Below are 18,455 nucleotides of genomic sequence, written 5' to 3'. Positions count from 1 at the left end.
GATTTATGGGTTACAGTAAACCCAATACACATGCAAACAAAGAAAACACACCACCAAGGCCCAACAGGCACATTGAATTCAATCAAGCTGCACCAAATTCTACTTATTGATAAAATTTCTCAAAATGCGCCCCGATTTAGTTTTTTTCACAAAGATCCATTGAATGTTCTCGAAGAATTCAAGTAAAATCTTGGGGTAACAAATGTGGATCAACACCAAAAGCAGAATACAGCAACAGACAGGCCTGAGAACATAGCCTCCTCAGCACTGGTTAAAAAAAAGAACTGCACCAAGGAACAGTTGTGTAACATTACAAAGAGATCCTAGTTCAAGTAATGATTTTGAATGTGCCTTTTAGAAGAGTTGAAAGTCACATATATAAAGTCGGATCACCCTCCTCTGCCTAATTTAGGATGTGCCTGAAGGAAGCTCAATAGAATTTTAAATCAGCCTTAAATTGCTGCAGCGAGGCTAAAGCGGAGTTGATATGTCAGCACCTCGTAGCGGCTGTCAGGAGCCTGGCTGTGGCAGTTAGGATTAACAGTAATCTGGATACACTCTGCTGGCTCGAATAGGTTTGTGGAAAACTGCACAAGTAAAAAGGATGATCGCTCTCCCTCTCAGTCACTGCGCACAAATACTAAACGGACTGTGAGAGGGGGAGAGCTCCAGTGAATCTGAACTGAATGAAAAGAAATACACTTCTAAGCAGATGTGAGACAAGGGAACTGAGGCCCACACACACCAGGGGGTCCCAGTATGAGGCCACTTTATCACATACTTAAATGTATCTCTGTGGAATTACACGTGTCCTCATCCAAACTAAAATAATCAGCAGCTTCAAGACTTAAAAATCCAAGCATAGAAAAAAAGAAGCACAACTGTAAGCTTACAAAAAGTGAGACGGTACTATACAACTAATCTAACAATACAATCTGGACTCATTAGAAATGAAAATGAAAATAAGTCTATTTAAGTTGGGGTTTTTGTGGCTTTTTAAGTATGAGAGAAACTTTTGCCACTTCTCAGCTGCCTATAAACTATATTATCTTTAATCTGTGTCGCTTAAAGCGGCTATATTCAATAGTTATAGCTGCTGATGTGCTCAAGACTTTATGGGAAGTCATTTGATTAGAGTCTGGGAACTTTCTGGTGAAAGGGAGTTGATGTGGTGAGAATGATCTCTTCTCAGCTCATTCAAAAGCAGAAAGTTGGTCTCCCCGCTGAGACGACACAAAGGCGTACTTTGCATTTTGTCCCCATTTTGCTCATATTATCATGTTTCTATTTATCTGAACTCGTCCAGTGTCTGTTCTAAACCTGCCTGTTTGGAAGAGGCTGTTTGTTTGGCCTGCGGTGATGCTGGTTGCGGTTTTCTTTCTAATACTGTGAAAGAGAAGCCTGCATGTACAAATCACCCTGAATTTGACAATGCACTTTCATGGGCACAATAAATGCCAATTGTTAATGAGATGAATGGTTCTTGAGCTATGCGAGCCACAAACAAAGAGACACACAGAGATTTCAGGAATTATTACATAGAAATACATATATAGAAGATAGATTTAGTTAGTGAATGGGGGGGGGGGCTGTAATGAGTGCTCTGCCCTTTCTTCACCTGTATACCTGTCCTGCATGTGGAGCTGCCATCTGGTGCTTCAAACACACACACACACACACATCCACAATCAAAATCTTTGACACACACACAGCCTGTGGGACATGGAGCATGTCAGTTCTTTAACTCCTTTTCTATGGCATCAGAGTGGATTAGTGGCTCAGTGTGATGTGGGCACGACATGTAGCCGAGGAGCATTTAGAGGTGAAGTGCAGGGCATCTGCAGCCAACAGTTCACAGACACACAGGACTCTCTGCTGTCCCACTGGGTTCAATTTAATGGCAGCCAGAAGCAGTTCCATTTATTATATCCTCCCTTGATACGGACAAATGATGAGTTATTGTAGGTGTTTTCATCATCAGTCTCACTTCTGTCAGGTTGCTCTCGCTTTTTCTGACTCTTTCACAATTTGGCATTACAAGTAGTAAGTAGTAGGGGCATGTGTTGATATAAAGCAGTTAAACATTATTATTCAGCCAGTTTTGCCACATTTCCTAAAAAGGAGTTCAAATAAAGCATTTTCTTGGAAGGGAAAGCATGTTTTCTTTATCAGACTTACATAAAATAAATACATTTATGTGCAAAAGCAAATAGAGAAAGAAAAGAGTGGATAAAGGATGAAAATGTATTCAAGAAAATTAGGGGAAATTTTAATAGGTTGTCTTCCCAATTGTCAACTCTACGGAACTCCAGGCATCTAAAATTTATAATTTACATTAAAAAATTCACCAAATCAGACCAAAACTTAAATTTTACCAGGTTTTACAGTGTGAGATGTAGTTGAAAGATGAAGCTAATGAAATTTTCCACTCAGTTTTCCAAAAGTCTCCTTCCACATGACCTTTGTTTTACAAATAATCTCACTCCAGACGAAAACACACAAACAACTGCAAGTGCTCAAACCAGCGTGCTGAGCCAGTAGGGGTCGATAAAGTCTACATCAACAAATACCAGACAAGAAAACTTGGTCCAATCCTTTAAAAACTTAGAATGAATGTTCTCTCTTTAGTATCAATACATATCTGTCCCTCATTTGTTACCATCCATACTTTGAAGTTGCATGGCCAGCACTTACTAACAAAGATAAATTCTTTACTGATTGGAAGTGAATTTTAGTCTTGTATAAAGATGTATAATGTTGTTTACTTTGGACCGTCCCACTCCGACCCGCTGTCAGTCCTCCTACTCTTCTCCCTGTTGTCAGGGGGAGAAGCTTGTCCACCCACAGCCAAGTTTGGTTGAGATTTTCAGCCTCTGATTGGCAACTAACATTTCCCTGCTGCTGCGGTGATTGAGACAAGCCGTCAACAAAACAAAAACACTCCCATGATTGAGGTTTTTTTAGCTTTCATTATGGCACCTGCACCATGTGAGTTCATGCACGACTCTGTCACACGTCTTTGTCCCTCTTCCCATCTCTACTCTCCCACTCTCTCCTCCCTCTTTCTCGCTGAGGAATTAGTATTCAGATTCAAGTTCCTCCACTCTTTTGGATTAAAATGGGTCACAACAAAAAATGATCACAAACACCACTCTTTGACAGGCTTATTGTGGTTCTCCGTAGATTCTGCTGCTGCCGGGCGAGCTCGAGCATCAAGCTGAGAACCCCGAGTTCTTGAAGTCACTTGAAGTCTCTCTTTTTTTGTCTGTGGCTTGATTGGAGGGTTTAGCTGTCGCATCTTTTAAGATGAGAGGCTCTGGGGGCTTTTAGCCTAAGCTCATCATATTTCATGCAGAGGCTCGCAAAGCAAAGAACACAGTGGCAACTTACACAAATACTACAGAGTCAAGACATCACAACTGTGTCTGTTCAAAAGAGAAACTCCCAAAATAAAGCCCTGTATATATAAAACACATTTGACAGGGGTAAACCGTGAAAGTGTGGTTCCGCTGAAGCAAACTCAGGTTAGTAAATTGCTGTAAATTGCTCCTGTACTTCTGAAGGCATCGTTAAAGTCTGTTCTCTTGCACAGAATCATGTTGTGACCTCAAAGTCTCCACACTCCTCCTCTCTGTCCCTCTTTAACCCTTCTCTTGGCACGTTGTCCTCTGTTACCCCCAGCTATGGCATATGCCCTCCCTTCACTCTTTTCTGCCATCTGTCAGTTCATCCTGGAGGTAAAGCTTTTCATCTCAAGATGTCACAAACATTGGGCCTCATGGTGGGGACAGGCTGGTCATGCTCATTGTAATCCCAGACAGATCTACCCAAGATGACACTTTGTGTACACGTTTGTGCTTGTCTTACAGAGAGCAAGAGCTTGGGGAAGCAGGAACAAGGCTTTGTGATGACGACATTATAAATAGCTTGTGTCTGAAGCTATTTGTATTCTTCATACGTTAAAGGAGATGTATTTCTCTAATGTGTTCCCAAAGTCCCCCTCAGAAAACACTTAGGGATACTCAAACGTCAGTAGTCCGACCAATACTACTTCCTGTCATCTGACATCACGATGCCCCGTATTTGCATAATACTCGCTTTGTGGCTAGTCTTGCACGCACCTTAAAGAGACAGGAGCTAAATCCATGTGTTTCAGACACAGGCTGAAAGAGGAGCTGCAGCAATGGACATCTTTAGGAAAGTGATCTGTTTTCTGAACATACGAGAATGTCCATATTTACAGGAAGTAACCCAAATTAACATTATGAACCAGAATATGAGCATAATATTTCTCTTTTAACATGTTTTCTAATAGCAGGGTTAGGGTTAGGGGTTAAGACTTATTTTATTGGGTATGAACATGACCTAAAGGTAGTAACCAAGTGAATCACCCCAAAGACCTAAAACATTGGTATGAAACTCTATCCAAGCAAAATACAGTCTATTTCAGTCATCATGACAAATGAAGATTTGTAATGACTGTACAATAAGCTTTATCATGACCTCCCCTAATTTCCACATAGAAGCCTCTTTACAGGTCAACTAAAAAGCCTTTTGTGGCTTCAGTGGGCGGATGCACAAAATATGATCAATTGCCTAAGGCTGTGCCACTTGAGTCAGCATTGGCTGGGGCTGAGTATGAAATACAGAGTTAGAGAGAAGTGGGCTTACAAGACCTCTGCAGCCTGCGCCTCATCACAGCTCGAGGTTACATTCACCACTTTCAGCATAACACGCGTGAATCAACAACTCCACTCTCGGATGTTGAGTTGCATTGAAGGTAATGCAAGTGGTAGCGTAGAGTTGGACAATAAAGAAGAAAAAGGACAATATTCTTGGTTCTGCAGTATTAATTGTATTTTTCATCTGTATTTATATCTGTATAGAAAGTGCACCCTGGGCCTGACAGGGTCGTAGGACTGTAATGTTTAATTGCTGGAGCACTTCACACATCCACCACAGCACCATCTTGTGCATTTTCCGTTGGCTTGATTGAGCCAATATTTAAAAACATGTTGTGAAGTCTTCCACCTTTCACAGGCTTTTTAGGTCACTCACTGAACCCAGAGTGGCTCAGAGTGAACAGTGGTGTTAATGCTGTAGTATATGGAGGTATCACCGTGCTGGTAGATGCTCACAGCTAACATGTAAAGTAACTCACAGCTTCCTGAAACGCGTATGAATTAAGTATGATGATGGGTGTGTGTGCGTGCATGCGTATGTTTTTCTGACCTTTTGTTGCTATGACCACACTTGTGCATTTACGTTAGAATGAACTGTGGCCGGGTTCCTACACGACTTTGGTCTAAAGTGAAAGAGGAAACCTACAAGGAGACGGGGAGAGCAAGGGAATGAAAGTGGATGGAAAGTGACAGATTGAACGTGAGAGAGGGGAAAGTGTTGAGCGAATGAAAGACACCAAATAGCTCTTTGCAGGTAGGAGTGTCTGCAGACACGAGTGCCCTCAATCCATTGCATTTTACACATTAATCCGGTCCAGGCCTTAGCGATGTACACAGATGGCCCAAATAACATTCAGGTCAGTACAGTAAAAAGTCGATGAAGTTCAAGTACGTCCGTCCATCTGTCACGATATCTTAAGAACTCCTTCAGGGAATTGCTTTTTGAATTTTGTAACAACTTTCAGTTGGACTCAGAGATGAACTGACTAGAATTTGGTGGTTAAAGGTTAAAGGTCACTGTCACTGTGGCCTCACAAAACCCTCGTTGCCTTGTGAAAGTGTTTTGGTAAAGGGGTGGTTCAACGAAAAATGAAAATGCACTCAACATCTACTCAGCACTATGCCGATGGAGGGGTGGATGAAGTCTTTGAGTCCAGCAAACTCTTCTCGAGTTTCAGGGGTAAACAGTGTTGCAGACAAATTCAATACAATTGAAGTAACTGCCGGAACTGGCTATGCTACCACGCACTGCAAAAATGAACGTGGCTTCAGAGGAGGATATCAGATATCAGAAGACAAATTTGAATGTTGCGGCTTACGGACACTTGGATGACTCAACAGGAGCAGCATGGCTGTTGTTTTTTTAGTTCAAAGAAGCTGTCACCAGTTACTTCAATTGTATTGGATTTGGCTGCAACTTTGTTGAGTGGATAGAAAATGTTTCTGTAAACTGTCCCTTTAAGAACGCCTCAAAAGGATCCTTCCTAATATGGCACACATTTCTATTTGGACTAACGGGTGAACTGATTAGATGGGAAGGGGGTCAAATGTAAAGTTCACTGTGGCCTCAGAAAACATATTTTGGCATTTTGAACATGATATCTAGTCGTGTGGACTCAAAGATCAACTGATAAGATATCAGTGGCCAAAGGTCACAGGTTACGTCGACCTCATATTACTGTGAATGCAACATGTGAGGAATACCTGGTAGGGCTTAGACTGCACTGGTTGATGGAAGCAGACAACCTCAGGGGAGTAATTCTAATTTGTTCAATGTAAGATTCTTCAGGGCCACAGTTTGCAGGATTTACACATTTGTCTCACATTTCCAGCCCTTTTTTATTATTTTTAAATGATCATAGATAAATTCCTATAAGCAAATTTAAAGGGAAAACAAAAATAATGAAGCTTATCTAATTTATTCAAAGCCTGAGCGTGGCTCTAGTCATTTGAACATTTAAAAGATAGAGCCGCCTCTTCGGGCTGACAACATAGTAATCATTATATTTTACCATGTTTTTATGCATTCACAAGCGTGAAATTGAATTAAGGTTGCATGAGTTTGGTCACAACTTATAAGAGTGGCGGCCGACAGAACAAGAAAGCACATGAATCTCGACAGCTTTTATTAGACTGTGGCCTGTTTATGCATTTTAATTGGCTGGCTGTCTCAGTAGTGAATTCATACCAACAAGAAACCAAGTAGCAGTGGAAGAGGAAAGCAGTTCCTGAATTCAGGACAAAGTAAAAGGCTCAAATTAGAAAAAGTATCGGCAGCTTGATGTTCACAGATCAGTGCAGAAGTTTAACAGTGTTATTCTGCCGGGTCAGACCGCTCAGAGTTCCTGATTGGATTGAGGTGCAGAAAAAAACTGATTCCCACAAACAAAAAAATCCCTTAACATTGTGGTTTTTAACATTTTCTTGATTTATCAGAGAATAAATCATGAATCTTGATGGAGATCCAGATTTTAAATGGGGTGGAAGTGTGATGATTTTCAAAAAATGTAACCTTACATTTGCAAAAATATCCATCTCTGGTTAAATCCTTAAAGTTCCCCACATTCTCCTCACACCCTGAAAAAGTGAAATGTAGCTTTTGTGGATTGATAGTTTACTTCCAAAAGCTCCAGATTCAAGCCTCCTATTTTAACATTTTCACCTCTTCCACACTGTAAAGCCTCCAAACATCAACCTCCACTTTTGTGGTTCTTGTAGTACAAAGCTCCAGTCTCAGATACGTCCTCACACAGCGGCTCTATTTTGTGAGTGTGAATACAGACTCTATTTTGAGTGAGCAAATTGTTTGTGTCAAAACAAAAGCTAATCTGAATGCACACTGGCCTTCCTCTCAGCCGCTATCGAGCTGACAGTCAAACACTGGACTGTGGACTTTGTGATGTTCGTCATTCTGTTGGTAAACTACTCTGGGTGTCCATATTGCTTGTACAAAGCAGGGAGGCGGCAGCTGCCCCCAGAGAGTGTGTGTAGTCTGTGTGTAGTGTGTGTGTGTGTGTGTGTGTGTGTGTGTGTGTGTGTGTGTTTCTCCGATCCCAGTCCTTACATCGAGTAAGCAGTTAAAATCCAGGGTGAAAATAACACATGTCAAGGTGCCCCAGGGATATGCACACCTCTTTACTTCCTGCTGAAGGACCTGCAACAATATTTGCTCAGCATACATCTCTGATGACAGGCCTCAAGCTACCGTGCAGCCCCTAAAGTGAACAGCGGGAGGTGGGGAGGACACGAGGGAGGAGGAGATGAGAGAGGAAAAGGAGTACTGGGAGTAGAGAAAGAGAGAGGTGATAAGGAGGATAGAAAAGCAGAGACGAGGAGGCATTGAGTGGCGGTTGAACCACTCCATTCTGGTGGAGGATCTTTACCAAGTCTGCACCCTTGCTCTTTTCTGACATTTCCCCTTCCATTCCTCTAGTGTGTGATTCTCAAATGAAATAATAATCATAATAATACAGTAATAACGATAATAATGTTATAAATCAAAACAGAGAAAAAGCAAAGAGAAACTGGATCTGATATGTAGACTAAAAGCACATTATATAATCTTAATCAGTTAGGAATCGTTATCCAACTATATCAAGCAACCAGTAGCAATAACAGTGAATGGATATCAACATCTTCATAGCTCAGCTTAAAGGATTAGACGGGTGAAAGATATTTAGATTAATTTTATTATCTACAAATCAAAACCGAAACGAGCTAAACTGTTGAATTAGATGACACATTCTTTCATTATAATGACCATTACTTTATTTAGAGGGTACCAACTACACCGGCCTGGTGCTGTAAGTAATCACTAGATGTGTATTAATATGCAGCTGAAAGTAGTTCGCGACAAATGCATTGGCTTATTGCTCGTTTTCTGACAGACACAGTGCCGTGCTGTGAAAACAACAGAACCCTTCTTTTTCTATTTTAAACAACGTGTCAACAGTTTTTAAAGCTTTGTATTTTCTTTTGGAACAAACTTTTTTGTTTCTACACACTTAAGGAAGAAAGTATTGTGAGACGGATTAGAGACCATTTTTGGTCTCGGCCTTTTCACAGGATTCGATGGCAATAAGAAAAGTATAGTATACCAGCAGTTTTAAAGCAGAAAGGATTTACTGCATATCCAGTATTGCATTCCTGACATGGTCTAAGCGCTTTGTTTCAGAATATCTTGCTATCTCATAGAGGAGGGGTACTCTATTAAAATTCAAAGAGCTCCAGTTAGTGGAGATTTGGAACGCAGGAGGGGGCCCGAGTCCAATTAAGTTAGACCATTTACAATGCATGCGATCGCGCTCTGAGTTTTCTGGTCTGTTAAACCAGTGACATACAGGCTAGTAAAGCTGTGCTGGTTAAAAATAGAAACGACCAATCAACATTTCATATTTCTCAGGGATTCACTGGTTGTCAGTCCTGGTAGAAGAGGATGACGTCTATATCAGTGACCTCAGTCATACAGATAATGGCATTGATCTTCAAGGTGACCTGAGTGGGCTAAAAATATATTTTCTTTATTCTGACTGTCAACATAGACATGAGCAATCTAAGACCCCAGACAGCTTTATATTAGTTGTATTGTTTTGCCTTACTGTGTTACAGGGATATAAGAAAGAAAGTTTCACAACATTAACACACAACATTTTATGTGGAATTTAACAGTAAAGCTTGAGAGGCCTGATCCAGGAATATTTTAATGGCTCAGTATCGACTAAAAAAACTGATCAGCATCGGATCCTTTCATTACTTGAGTGGACTGTTAATGGACTGTATTTATTATTTCCAGTTTTATTGGCCACTCAAAGCAGTTTACACATAGGTTACATCCACCCAATCACACACTTACAGTGTTTATAAACAGCATTTCCTCTACGAAAGACTATTCATAGAGTTATCAGTGTATTACACAAAGACACGAGCCAGGGATCAAACCACCGACCTTTCACTTAGCCTCGTCCTCCTGAGCCACAGCCCGCCCCCACTGTGCTCTGCTGTGTGTTTTGACCACCTCAGCCAGCGAGGGTTGCAGCTCCTCTTCTGCAGGACACCTGCTGTGCAGCTTCATGCTGAATATGTCAGAGAGAATTAGCCTGTGTGAATGTGAAACTATTTACAGTGGTCCAGATATGACGGTAGGAAAAATACAGATTCTAAGCTCCAACGCTAACCCATAAAAACTTACAATTACCGCTGGTCAGGAATGCAGTCTTTGCTCTTCTGTAACACAAAATACATTTTCAGCTTTTGGAAAAGTTTCGTAGAAAGAGAGACAAAAACATTGGGCAACAATAAGTCAAGAGGCAATAAATGTGAACTTGTGTACCAGAAGTTCATGCTCTGCACATCTTACTTCCCCAGTGATATACGCTATCCCCATCTGGGTTTCATGATGGATGCATTTTTAATCTCAACACTGTAAATCTGTGTTTTAGCTGCACATGAAAGTAGTCAGCCCCGTCAGATTACATACCACATTACATACGGATCAGTCAATTAGAAGCCAAGTGCAACTATGCATGTTAATGACACTGAATGATTTGTAATTTCGACATGAGATGTGGGAGCCTGTAGAAATGTGCTGTTGTGCCCTGAGAACACTATGTAATGAATCTCACAGCGGCACCTCCATCCATCTCTCAGCAAAAACATGAGCCAGGGAAAAGGAGGAGCACCAGTCAAATTGACTGAATGGAAATAAAGTTTATTACCAAGCTGCTGTCCCACTGCAGGTGTCTCAATAAGGATCTGACGGAATGATGTGCGATGAAAAAGCTTTTAATAAATGTTCCATCAATAGTTGCTCCTTTTATTTCTCTCCTCTGACCACCAGTGGCCTAAGGCATTATGTATTTTGGACTTCTGTCTGTCCATCCATTGCAAAAACAATATTTTTAGAACGCCATGAGTGAATTTCTTCAAATTCATTAAAAACGTCCAGTTTATTTATTTATTCGATTTATTGGCCAAAGGTCAAGGTCACGGTGACCTCTTGAAGCACTTCTTTTGATACAGGGAATTCTTTAAAATTCACTGAAGGTAATGTGGAGTGAATTCGAGTGGTTATAGGTCAAAAGCATGGTGGCCTAAGAAAATATGTGTTTGGCATCATGAACAGGATTTTAGACGTCAAAGATCATAGTGAACTCACATGAATCTGGAAAACAAGGTATGTGGACTGAAAGTGCAGTGGTTGGTGAAGGCAAACTAACTCAGAGCAGTAATTCTAGTTTCCTTGATGTTTGATTCTTTTCCATTAAACACTTGAGTACAAAACAATGTGCAGCTTCAACCCAGTCAGAGCAGTTGGACACATATTTAATTACTACTCTGTTACTGTAGAGTGGAGGCAGACTTTATCACAGACACTGCTAATGAATCCAGTCTGTGGGATGTGTCTATTATATATGATAAAGAACCTGTCAGCAGTGTGTGTGTGTGTGTGTGTGTGTGTGTGTGTGTGTGTGTGTGTGTGTGTGTGTGTGTGTGTGTGTGTGTGTGTGTGTGTGTGTGTGTGTGTGTGTGTGTGTGTGTGTGTGTGTGTGTGTGTGTGTGTCTCTCTGTGTGTGTGTGTGTGTGTGTGTGTGTGTGTGTGTGCGCGCTTGTGTTCTACAGGCATGTAAAAAAAATAGGATCTGAACTTTCTGTGCTGTAAACATCCACTTTTTATTTTTGAACTGGTCTGTTCTCCTAATCTGTTACTCCACACTGGTTCCCTACACCTTAAGGCCAGCAGCATAGCACTGCAGAAGAAATCCAATTTGGCACATTCTCCAAGCGCTGCTCACAAATACCAGTGTGCTCACTGTGACTCTGGGTCTGTTCATTTCATGGCAATTCTGCAACATGAAGGAGCCTCAGTGGTGGATCAGGCACTCAGATGCTTTACTTAAATAAAAATGGAATTTCTATAATGCAGAAGCTGCTTTATTACTAGTGAGTAGGTTGAACGTATTTAAGTACTCGGAATATTAGATTTCTGTTACTGAAGTGAAGCACTTGAACATACAAAGCTCAGAAGAGTTTGCCATATCCATGTTATTTATCAAATGTTTCAGTTTCAGATCAGCTTCAAGTTTTATTTGTCATGTGCACGTTAACACGGGATCAACAGTGCAATGAAATGTGTTGGACGATGAGAGACAGGTCAGCTCAGCAGTGCAATAATTCAATTAAAATAAAAGCAAGGTAGTAAGCCCTTACTAGAATAAGTGAAATACATCACAATACTAAAACAAGCTGTGCTGTTTGACATTCGATGATGCAAATGTAGTGACAACTGTAACTGTATGTGTATGTGTAAGATATTGCATATTAGATAAGATGTGATGTTAGTGGACTTATTTAAACAGATGTGTTGTGAGTTGGGATATGAACTGTCCAATGGAGTCCAGCTGTTGACTGGTGGCAGAGGTTGTGTCATCTGGAGCATGGTGACACGTGGTTCGCCAACTAGACAGGGCCGAGCCAGACGCAACAGCTCGTTCAGCGCCTGGGTATAATCTCAGTATCCTACCGCTTATGTAGACGCATTTTTATTCTCACATACCGAGAATTCATGATTTAAACCCAAGCTTGTTATGCATGACACTTTCCATTTAGAGGAATCCTGCTCATGATGATTCGAAACATTTCCTCTTGGCCACTTACTGTATGTCAGCTGGTGTGTAGGCCAGAGTCGATGTTGTGTGTGCGTGTGTGTGTGTGTCTGCTTGTCCTCTACTGTCACGTGTGTCTCCCTTTCCCCAACCTCGGGCCCAGCCCCGGTCTCTAAGGAGTCATCCCCTGGAAAGGCATGACAGAGCCCCAGTGTTTGGAAATGGCTGTGCTGGCAGCGATAAGCAGTTCAAAGAAGAGAGCGCATTAATGTAATTGGCTGCCAGCAGCACATTGGCCTCGTCGTCTCATATCCACATGCGGTAACACACACTCACCACACGGATTACTGGAGGAGAGTGTGCGAGAGAGGATGAGAGAATAGAGGCAGAGAGATGAAGTGAAGGACAGGGAGGGAGAGAGAGAGAGAGAGAGAGAGAGGGGAGGAGGAGGAGTCGCGGTCCTCATTGTGTCGCTCATTAAGCCGTGGGAGGCTCATGGAGGCTGAGAGATGAGATGAGAGGTGTCAGAGTTAAATGTCAGGTCTGGAAGGGACGTGGACACACACACATTCACCCACATTCACAGAGAGAGAGACAGAGAGAGAGAGAGAGAGAGAGGGTGGATCTTCTGCCAAATCTTCAGCCTCGAATTATCCCCCTCAACTTCTCCTCTCCTCCTCACTTTTTAACTCCTCTCTCTCTGCCACTCACCTAGTTTTGCCCTCTCCATTTTCCACCCATTACACCCAAATTACTGGTGTCATTGCAAATTGAGTTGTTGCGACTCGATAGCAGCATTTCCTCTGAACAGACCGACTCAGTGGGATGAGGCGAAGGCCATTTCCTTCAGCTAATTTGCGATTCTGTGTGATGGGAGGCGCGGAGGAGAATGCCGGGTGGCTTCCTCCACTGTTCTGAAATGTTTTTTTAACCAAAGGCTGTGAGCGGCTTTGAAGTTTACACCCTCGTCCTTGTATTTAAAACATTCTCCTCTTGTGTATGTGTTCTCTGCTCACACTCCTCATCCCACTCACACTTTGCTGCTGTTCCCAGTTCAAATTATGCTCTAATTTTTATTCTCACTCTCAGCTCGTTCACCCTCTGATCTGACAGCATTAGGAGTTCATGAATCCAAAATAGAAAGAATTTTCTTCTCATTGGAAGGAAAAAAAACGAAATTTAAAAAAATGAGGCTGTGGTTGAGATCATTTGTAATTACGATCTCAGACGGGAGAATTCTTAAAGATGCTCTCAGTATATTCATATTGACTGTGTGTAATGTGAAAACTGTTGTTAATAGGGTGGCTTCCAAAGGAGAATATTCACACAACTCTGCATTAAAGACCAATATCATCCAGAAACGTCCCTGGAAGTATTAATAACCAGCTGTAATCCACAAATGGCAAATGGCAAATGCAAACAATGTTATTACTGAGACTACATTACCCATAACCCCCCTTTGTGTCCCATGGCCAAAAGAATGCACAAAATTAAAGTTAGTTTTTTGTGGACTGTTTTTGTTGTTCAGTGAGGAGTTTCTTGTGGGGAAAAAATTATCTTTGCTTTTATTTAATGGCTTCAATTTGATATTTTATTTATAGTACAGCTATTATCGATATATTCTTTCAACGTACTGTCTTTATCGTTTTCAGACACTCTTCGTAAACTGTGATTTTAGATAAAGAGGAACTATTATATTGAGAAACCGTGATGGTGATACTGCTGTAAGGGATAATGATGATTAGGTGATTATCATTTGCAGCAGTCGATGCCAGAACACAGCAGCAGCTCCTCTAAACACAAAATTCTGCCTCTTTGCAGGTCAACCCTTCAAGCTGGACCCAAAGACGGCCCACAAGAAGCTCCGCCTGTCCAACGACTGTCTGACCATGGAGAAGGACGAGAGCTCGCTAAAGAAGAGTCACACCCCCGAGCGCTTCAGTGGCACAGGCTCATATGGAGCAGCGGGTAATGTCTTCATTGACAGTGGGTGCCACTACTGGGAGGTGCTGCTGGGAGCCTCCACATGGTATGAAACACACACACACACACAAACACACACACACACAAACAGACACACTCTATTGCATTATATAAGCCTGCAAGGAGGTTTTGTAAACTGAATTCTTCTTCTTCAAGGAGGTAAAAATCTAGGCTGCTGTGTAAACCCCCCGACACACACAGCAGACACACACACACTCCCCACATGAAGTGTATACTCTTATCCTCGTTATATTAATTTCACTAATTGGCTGTGAAGTAGACCTCATTCATGCAGGAAACACCCAAAGGGCCCGTGTCTATCCTGTGTCCTCAGCATGAGGTAGCTTGACTGTGCAAGTGAAGTTATTAAGGAGGACACCAGTCTCAGATCACTAATGCATTCCAAATTATTCCCTCCCCGCAGGTATGCCATCGGCGTGGCCTACAAATCAGCCCCAAAGAACGAGTGGAGCGGCAAGAACTCGTCCACGTGGGTGTTCTCTCGCTGCAATAACAACTTTATGGTGCGCCACGATGGCAAGGAGATGCTGGTGGAGGCGAGCCTGCAGCTGAGGCGGCTGGGCGTCCTGCTAGACTATGACAACAACTCGCTGTCCTTCCACGACGCGATGAACTCCCAGCACATTCACACCTTTGAAATCTCCTTCCTCCTGCCCGTCGTACCCACCTTCATGATCTGGAACAAGTCGGTCATGATCCTCTCAGGGCTGCCCGTCCCCGACTTTGTTGATGGTTTGGCCTCAGATCTACAAGAACAGCAGCAGCAGCAGATGGGCCTGTGCCGACAAGAGTCGCCGTACTTGACCGGGATGAAGACCTGCCACTGAGAAGGAGTCCACTCGGGCCTGGTGACTTACGTTCTGCTCTGATCTTCATAACGAGTGGACTGGTCAGTTTTTATGGACTCAGAGAGAGATGGAAATATGCGCAGAGAAATGTCAGTTTGTAGCCATCCAATGCTTCGCAAATCCATAAGTGAATGGGAACAAGGTCTCTTGACTGAAGACGTCAGGGGCCGTGAAACTCATCTAAAGTGCTGGAGTCGCTGAGGATGTGAGCTTTGGTCTGAGTGGACAGAGCAGGACTCCTGGTTTTCTTGACCATTGAAGGTCTTCCTTTTTGATTTATTGTCTTCTTGATTTGACCCGAGGCAGAAGACCAAGGAGGGAATGTTTGAAGTGCAACATGTGAACAGTGACCTTAATACATCATTAAAACTGAAAAGAAGGAGGAGGCAGCCAGAACATAACCTGAATAAAAACTTTTTAAATGTCCATATATCTGTCATATCAAGGTTATCTCAAAAAAGTTAAAAAACTAATGTCCACCCTGCTGCTGGGACCTCCACAACACTTGATGTTTATTTAACCTGAACACTCATTAACCCTACCATGCCCTAGTTGAACGTCCCTGTCTTATCATGCATTAACATGCAAAGAACAAACTACTTACAGCCAAAATGTTTCTCCTGAGTTGAGATGCAAACGTGAAGGAGCTCACTCAACTAACAGCAGTCTGATGACCTTACTCCTCTCGTGACGCTGCAACACAGAATGTCTCAGCAGCAGCCGCCTATTTGTTTTCCTGGCAACAGTTAGAAAAATGTCCCAAAACATTTCTTCTGCTAAATGTGCAAGATGCTTCCATCTGGCCAACGCAAACACAACCACCCTGTCAACAGGACTCAATACATATCTCAGTCACTGTTCACGTGTTGCACCCTCTGTCCCTGAACGTGGTCGTTGCTCAACTCTGTTCCTTGGTCTTCCTCCTGGTTTTTAACCCCAGCAGCTTCCAGGTTTCAGGAAGTGTTCATGTTGCTCCCAGATATTAAATAACATGGTCATTGGGGATTCAGATTTGCATCATGTGACTACTCCACTTGTATAATAAGAGGTTTATTGAACACTAGAGTAAAAAAAAAAGTGTTATTTATGAGAAAAAAAAGATGAAGATGGTTTACTTTTATTATTAATCTCGACTTATTCATGCACTTTTTGATTAACACTACCTCCCCTCTGTGAGTATTTGAATAGGTGGAGCGGAGGTGTGATGGGGGGGAGAAAGTGACGACAGGCACTACTGCTGATTGTGTTCAGTCATATTTACAAAATAATTTATGATTATAATTAAAGATGGTTACCAGACATTAACCATACAAATGTTATTGCAATAAAACTATGCTTAAACTACTTTTTGTGTTTGCTGGAAACACCTAATCTGGTCACTCACAGCACTTTGCTGTAAAGTTGAAAAGGTTCTTTCTGTGCTTTGAACACAAGCAGTGACTTTCCCTCCCCATGCGTCTCTTCAATAGCGAATAGTAAACTGATCTTCTTTAGAACAGGGATATGATTATGATGTTGCTCATGCCATTTTTATCACGACGAAAAGAAGATCAAATAATAGCTGTTTTTTCTATTTAAAAAAAAGTTCACTCTGATTTCGACTCTTTCAGGGAAGGAGGGGGTTAACACTTTAACTTGCTGTCTGTCACTATGTCATGGCATGATTGTGTTTTGTGTGATTTGTTAACACACACACATGCACACACACACACAAACACCAACACACGTCATGTTTTTGTTTACGTTGGCCTTGTCGTGATAAATGCATGATACATTTTAGGATCCCGCACTGTTTGACGAGGTGATTCAAGAAGCTCTTTTCAATTTCAGCAAAAAAACTTGTCTTCATCTGATACAACAACACAACAGGTCATTCACTCCATCTGAGCTTTAACTCACGCATCCACACTCCATAGTGGCACAGTTGATGCAGATGTAGGAAGTTGTGTAGGGAGGCGTTGTGATAAAGTGACAGTGGAGGTTAAAAAAAGGAAGAAGATTTACACACCGTCTCGTTTGACACTTCATGGCCATTCTTACTCATTTGTACACATCACCAGGTTTGTCCTTGATGTCGACTGTCACGTTTATAGACGCGCTACGGTTAGTTTGACTTGGGAAAAAACAGGCACACCCTGCAAACACACACTCACGATCATTTGCTCCGGACTGCGGTGACTTATTGACGAGCAATGGAGAGCTAGTGAAAATCGGATACGTCATGGCCTCCAAGTTTACCTTTCGACCTCCAGCGTTCGTTTGGGGCCACGGCGTGACGCATCCATCATGAGGGATCGGTTTAGGTTCTGATCGCCTCAGTGCTTCTGGCCACAGAGATAATCCACTGGTTGAAGGTAACGCGGTGGCAGCTCCAGTATCACAGAAGGGCTATTTTTCCTTCAGGCAGATCTGTGGATGTTTCCTGACTTCCAGACATCCGCCCATCTAACGGAATAATGTCGGACACAAGCTTCAAAAATGAAAAATCGTGGGGAAAAAAGTGTTGATTTGTGATCCGGACTGACAAGCTCAAGTCATCTGTGCAAGTGTGCTTGGCTGGGTCACTGCATGATTACGTGACCTTGCTGCAGGTTCATAACTCTTCTACCTTCATGATGAGGTTTCTTATCTCGAGTCAAACATGTTCTCTCTTTTTACCCCTCAAAAAGAAAAAAAATTACATGAAGCGTCGATTGCCATGCATATCAGACCATTTGCAGTGCTCTTTCTTTCTTTGTGTCACAGTTCAATACAGTAAAATATATACAGTGAATGATTTTCAATAGCTACCCACTCCTTGTAGTGAAGTGTAATACTCTAGAAACAATGCAATAGATTCTTCTGTTTGCTTTTCTGTTTGTGTAACTTGGGAAATTATTTTTACAACTCAAAAGAAGTCCTCTCCTTTTGGCATTTGGACCTTGATAAACAGCACAAGAAGAGCTGGCTTTGCTTTCATGCAAGGCTTCCTGTTTCCATAGATATAATTTCAGCCAGAGAGGAATGTAAATCATAGGGGGAAATATATATTATATAAAGTTGTATAATATACAAAATATATATGAACCAATGTTATTTATGTGAATTTAAGTCCAATTAAAAGTCTGCTCCCAGATGTGTTTGAGTGGAGATTCTTCTTTTTTTTACAGTTGTGATTAAAGAAGACGCCATCATTTTAGAACATAGAACAAGATGGAGAAGATTCCTTAAAATGCAAATGAGCTTTTAATTGAAAATGATTGAAGACGGAGGGATCCATTTCTATGTTCAATATTTTTGGAAATACACACATTTCCTGTATTTCTTTTTTTTTTTAAATA

The 18,455-nt window shown here is 41.8% G+C and overlaps 1 protein-coding gene across 3 annotated transcripts in view; it reads left to right on the top strand.

The window, feature by feature from the left end:
- mid2 (midline 2) overlaps nt 1–18,250 on the top strand; it is a 94,202-nt gene extending 75,952 nt beyond the window's left edge. For all 3 annotated transcript variants that reach the window (XM_053428076.1, XM_053428077.1, XM_053428078.1), the window contains 2 exons: nt 14,105–14,312; nt 14,691–18,250. In XM_053428076.1, the coding sequence (XP_053284051.1) occupies nt 14,105–14,312; nt 14,691–15,114 (632 nt within the window). In that variant the 3' untranslated portion in view covers nt 15,115–18,250. The remainder of the gene's footprint in view (nt 1–14,104; nt 14,313–14,690) is intronic.
- Nucleotides 18,251–18,455: the final 205 nt, after the last annotated feature.

The sequence above is a fragment of the Pleuronectes platessa genome, chromosome 8 (genome assembly GCF_947347685.1).
Source record: "Pleuronectes platessa chromosome 8, fPlePla1.1, whole genome shotgun sequence".
In the NCBI taxonomy this organism is placed as follows: domain Eukaryota; kingdom Metazoa; phylum Chordata; class Actinopteri; order Pleuronectiformes; family Pleuronectidae; genus Pleuronectes; species Pleuronectes platessa.
This window is presented reverse-complemented; position numbering and strand designations above follow the sequence as displayed.